General features: G+C 51.1%; 1 protein-coding gene across 1 annotated transcript; it reads left to right on the forward strand.

Moving 5' to 3' along the window:
- The first annotated feature begins 674 nt into the window (after positions 1-674).
- Positions 675-3,092, forward strand: ZBTB3 (zinc finger and BTB domain containing 3). Its single transcript, XM_023518434.1, has 3 exons — positions 675-716; positions 821-874; positions 1,175-3,092. Exons 1-3 carry the CDS (start codon positions 675-677, stop codon positions 2,810-2,812), a joined length of 1,734 nt encoding a protein of 577 aa, XP_023374202.1. The 3' UTR covers positions 2,813-3,092.
- The last annotated feature ends 1,681 nt before the right edge of the window (positions 3,093-4,773 follow it).

Here is a 4,773-nt window from a genome sequence, read left to right on the forward strand (position 1 = left end):
CTGTGGTCCCAGCTACTTGGGAAGTGGAGGCAGGAGACTCGCTTGAACCCAGGAGTTGGAGGTTGCTGTGAGCTATGATGCCACCGCACTCTACCCAGGGGGACAGCTTGAGGCTCTGTCTAAAAAAAAAAAAAAAAATTGACTGTAGGGTTCAGACTAAGAACACCACGACGCTATTTCCACGTCTGATGCCATCGTTACTGAGCCAGGGGTTCCAGTACCATTAGATTAGAGGAAAGAAGTAGTAGGGTATAGTGGAATTTTTGATAGAGGAAAGGTCCTTTAACTGCAGTTTAAACGCGCGGCTGCTGCCCACGGTCACGTCGGAGTCTTCTAGGACCAGGGCCTCCAGGGTACCACACCAACATCTTGGTTCTCCTTTTCCCAGTCACCCTTGTATGGGGAGTGACGTGCTCTCAGCTCCCGCAGAACACTGCGCGGTTGGCCACCTCGCCGCCAGCAGAGAGAGCAACACGGTCCCCGCCCCCAGAGCCACACGCGGCCTCAGGTAGGAGAATCTCCGCCAATCCAGAGGGCTCGGAGGCTGAGAAGGCGGGACGAGTAGGAAAAGTTTAGGATAGAAGTGCCAGCCAATGTGGTGCCTAGCTACATGAGCGACTGCCCCGAGCACCCATTTGGAGAGCGCGGATGGTAAGTGACCAGTGGACCAATCCATGACAGGGGAAGGCCAGTTTGAGCCAATTAAAACTGGGAAGGTAGGAAAGGGCGGAGTTCGCCTGGTGGCTGCTCGGTGGTGGGTGAAGGATCGGCTTTCTCTTCTAGTTACCACCGTGAGAGTCTTTAGCCTCTGGAATGCGAGAGGGAGAGGCTAAGGGAGTTCACGGAGTGGGGCATAGCGGCATCGGCCGGGAAGGTCTGGAAACTAAAGAGATTCCTAGTTGAAGGAGCCTCTGGAAGATACCGGGAGGGCGTCGAGGAAGCGGAGGCTGGTGCGGGGGCGGGACTTCCGGGGGCAGGGCATTTTTGAATGGGGCGGGGCCGGCTGCGAAGGTTAGGCAGGGGGCGGGGCTACTAGGAGCTCTTTGGGTGTGACCTAGAGGAAAAAAGGGCAGTAAATTAGGCGATTGTCTTGGGATGGCAAGCAATAGTTAAGGGTTGAAGGTAAGGTTGCTGGGGATGATACCTGTCATAACCCACTATCCTCTCTTCCCAGGGAGCCACTAGTGGAGATCTTTTCTGGGCCCCATTCCCTTCGTGGGGTGCTATGGAGTTCCCAGAACACAGTCAGCAGCTGCTGCAGAGCCTCCGGGAGCAGCGGTCCCAGGGTTTCCTTTGTGACTGCACCGTGATGGTGGGTAGCACACAGTTCTTGGCCCATCGGGCTGTGCTGGCCTCCTGCAGTCCATTCTTCCAGCTTTTCTACAAGGAGCGGGAATTGGACAAGAGGGATCTGGTGTGTATTCACAATGAGATTGTCACGGCCCCTGCCTTTGGGCTACTTCTGGACTTTATGTATGCTGGCCAGCTGGCCCTGAGGGGGGATACCCCTGTAGAAGATGTGCTGGCAGCTGCCAGCTACTTACACATGAATGACATCGTTAAGGTGTGTAAGCGGCGACTGCAAGCCCGGGCCCTGGCAGAGGCTGACAGTACCAAGAAGGAGGAGGAAACCAATTCACAGGCTCCTAGTTTGGAGTTTTTGTCCAACACTTCTCGTGGCCCTCAGCCTTCACTGGCATCTGTTGAGACATCAGGTCATTGGAGCAAAGGGGAATGGAAAGGTCTGGCTGCTCCCTCACCTACTGTCCGTCCTCCAGATGAGCCACCAGTGTCTGGTGGTGCTGACACTACTCAGCCTGGCATGGAAGTTGATTCACCACATCTACGGGCACCTCCCTCATCAGTGGCTGATGTCTCTCTTGCCAGCCCCAGTAGCTCCACAGAGACCATTCCTGCAAACTACTTTTCTTCTAGTCTCCCAGCAGTTTCATTGGAGCCCCTGACTCCTCTTGATGTGGGTCCTGAGGGTCTGAGGGTGATGGAATCAAGGGATGCTGGAGGACCACTGCAAGGCTTCTATCCCCCAGCTTCAGCTCCTGCTCCAACTCCAGCCCCAGCCCCAGCCCCAGTCCCGGTCTCAGTCCCCGTTCCATCTCAGGCTCCAGTCCCAGCTGAAGCTGAGCTGGTCCAGGTGAAAGTAGAAGCTATTGTGATCTCTGATGAGGAGACTGATGTGTCAGAAGAACAGCCTCAAGGTCCTGAGGAAGTATTCCCACCTGGAAGAGCAATGTATGGGGGACAACCCACCCAGCCAGAGGCTTTTGAGGAGCCAGGGGCAGCAGGACTAGAGGAGGTGGGACCAAGTGACCACTTCCTGCCTCCAGAGCCTCATCTACCCTATCATCTGCTGCCAGGTCCAGGGCAGTATCATCGAGGACTGGTGACCTCACCCCTGCCTGCACCCCCAGCCCTGCATGAGCCACTTTACCTGCCTTCTGAGTATGAAGCAGCCCCAGGAAGCTTTGGGGTCTTTACTGAAGATGTTCCCACCTGCAAGACATGTGGGAAGACCTTCTCATGCTCTTACACACTACGGCGACATGCCACAGTGCACACACGTGAGCGACCCTACGAGTGCCGCTACTGCCTGCGCAGCTATACACAATCAGGGGACCTCTACCGCCATATCCGCAAGGCTCACAATGAGGACCTGGCCAAACGCAGCAAACCAGATCCAGAGGCTGGCCCCCTTCTAGGGGTGCAGCCCCTCCCCGGCTCCCCAACAGCAGACAGACATAGCAGCAGTGGTGGAGGACCACCCAAAGATTTTGTACTTGGACCCAAAAACTAACTTCTAGGAGAGCATGAGCTGATTGATGCTAGGCCTGCTCTTGTCAGACTTAAATGGCAGCACAGAAGGTTGAAGGCATCGTGTCAATCTTTCTGGGTGAAAAACTGAAAGTTCTGTCCTCCTTGAAAGTTCCTATCCTTTTCTTTGCCCAGCCATGATAAGCGAGACTTTATACAGCAGAGCATACCAATTCTTACTGGGAATTTTCCTGAGGTATAATTGCTTCTCCCTTTGCATTCTGGAATATAAAACCAGCAATGAACATATTTCTTTGAACTGGTGTTGGCTGATTTCTTCTAAAAACCTGCATGCCTGTGCCTCTCCTTCAGTTCTTATAGGAATCTGACAACTCTGTATTTGGGAGGTAGGAGCAGGGGTCACATTGCTTATGAGGAAAAAGGAAGTAGGCATAGGCCAGTATAGCCTTTACTTAGGAAAAGGATACAAATTAGGGAATCTCAAACAATTATGGTTTATTGTAGTTGAGCTCCTGTGTTCTGGGATGTATTGGGTGCTTCATATATGCATTTAACTTTCAACAACCATATAAGGTATTAGTGTCCCTCCCTTTTTTTTTGCAGGCAAGGAAACTTGAGACAAAAATCAGTAATTATTGCTTCTTGGATTTTTGGCTAAGATTAGGTGCAAAAATATTTATTTATTTTTTTTAAGACAGAACCTCAAGCTGTCTCCCTGGGTAGAGTGCTGTGTCATCACAGCTCACAGTAACCTCCAACTCCTGGGCTCAAGCGAGTCTCCTGCCTCAGCCTCCCAAGTAGCTGGGACCACAGGCGCCCGCTGCAATGCCCGGCTATTTTTTGGTTGCCCGTCATTGTTGTTTTTGGCGGGCCCGGCCTGGATTCGAACCTACCACCTTAGGTGTATGTGGCTGGCGCCTTAGCCACTTGAGTCATAGGCGCCGAGCCTTAGGTGCAAAAATTAAAGTTAACTTCTTCAATATCATGGAGCTTACTTGCAGGGATTTGAACCTGACTTGTGACTCCAAACACCATTTGTGCTATCCTGGTTTAAAACATTGTTGAAGGTAGTTAACCATGAATTAGAGACTTTTTTTTTTTTTTTGGAGACAGAGTCTCACTTTATAGCCCTTGGTAGAGTGCCGTGGTGTCAGAGCTCCAACTCCTGGGCTTAGACGATTATCTTGCCCCAGCCTTCCAAGCAGCTGGGACTACAGGTGCCTGACACAGTGCTAAGCTATTTTTTGTTGCAGTTTGGCCAGGGCTGAATTTGAACCCGCCACCCTTGGCATATGGGGTCCGTGCCCTATCCACTGAGCCATAGGCGCTGCCCTTTCATTTGTCTTTTTCAGTGTCTGGCTTTATTACCTTGTTACCTCTGCTTTCTACAGAGTAGAAAGAGCTTTTGTTGATTGTTTCAACAACAGATACTATATTCACAAATTGAAAATTTTGCCTACATGTTGTAAGTATGAACTGAGGTCTTTAAAGATAAAGAACTGAAAGGCTGAAAACAATAAGCCAGGTGGTGGCAGATTAGTGGGGATGGTTGATGTCCTGTGGTGCTGTGGCATTGATGGGTGCTTGGGAAGTTAATCACCTGAGGTCACACAGGTGGTTACTGACAGTGGAAACAGCAAAGAAATGAGTTTGGGGTACTGATATGGCATGGGGGACAGTAAGAGCTCCGGAACATGAGAGAAGGGTCTGGCCCAGCCTGGGCTGTATGAGACAGACTAGGTATTTTCCTACTAGCTCTTCTCTCCTTGGCACATAAGGACAGGAATGCCAGTAAAGCAGGAAGAAACAGGTATCACTCTATAACTATATATATACGTGTGTGTGTGTATATTTTTTGTCCCCCCCAATACAGAGTCTCAAGCTGTTGCCCTGAGTAGAGTGCTGTGGCACAACAGTTCACAGAAACCTCAAACTCTTGGGCTTAAGAGATTGTCTTGCCTCAGTCTCCCAAGTAGCTGGGAC

This window comes from Otolemur garnettii, unplaced genomic scaffold (genome assembly GCF_000181295.1).
Source record: "Otolemur garnettii isolate 467f Iridium unplaced genomic scaffold, OtoGar3 scaffold00140, whole genome shotgun sequence".
In the NCBI taxonomy this organism is placed as follows: domain Eukaryota; kingdom Metazoa; phylum Chordata; class Mammalia; order Primates; family Galagidae; genus Otolemur; species Otolemur garnettii.

Coding starts and splice junctions, on each gene's coding strand:
- ZBTB3 (XM_023518434.1), top strand. CDS start 675: ATGACAGGGGAAGGCCAGTTTGAGCCAATTAAAACTGGGAAG. Junction 717..820: donor AGCCAATTAAAACTGGGAAG/GTAGGAAAGGGC, acceptor CTGGAATGCGAG/AGGGAGAGGCTAAGGGAGTT. Junction 875..1,174: donor TAGCGGCATCGGCCGGGAAG/GTCTGGAAACTA, acceptor CTCTCTTCCCAG/GGAGCCACTAGTGGAGATCT.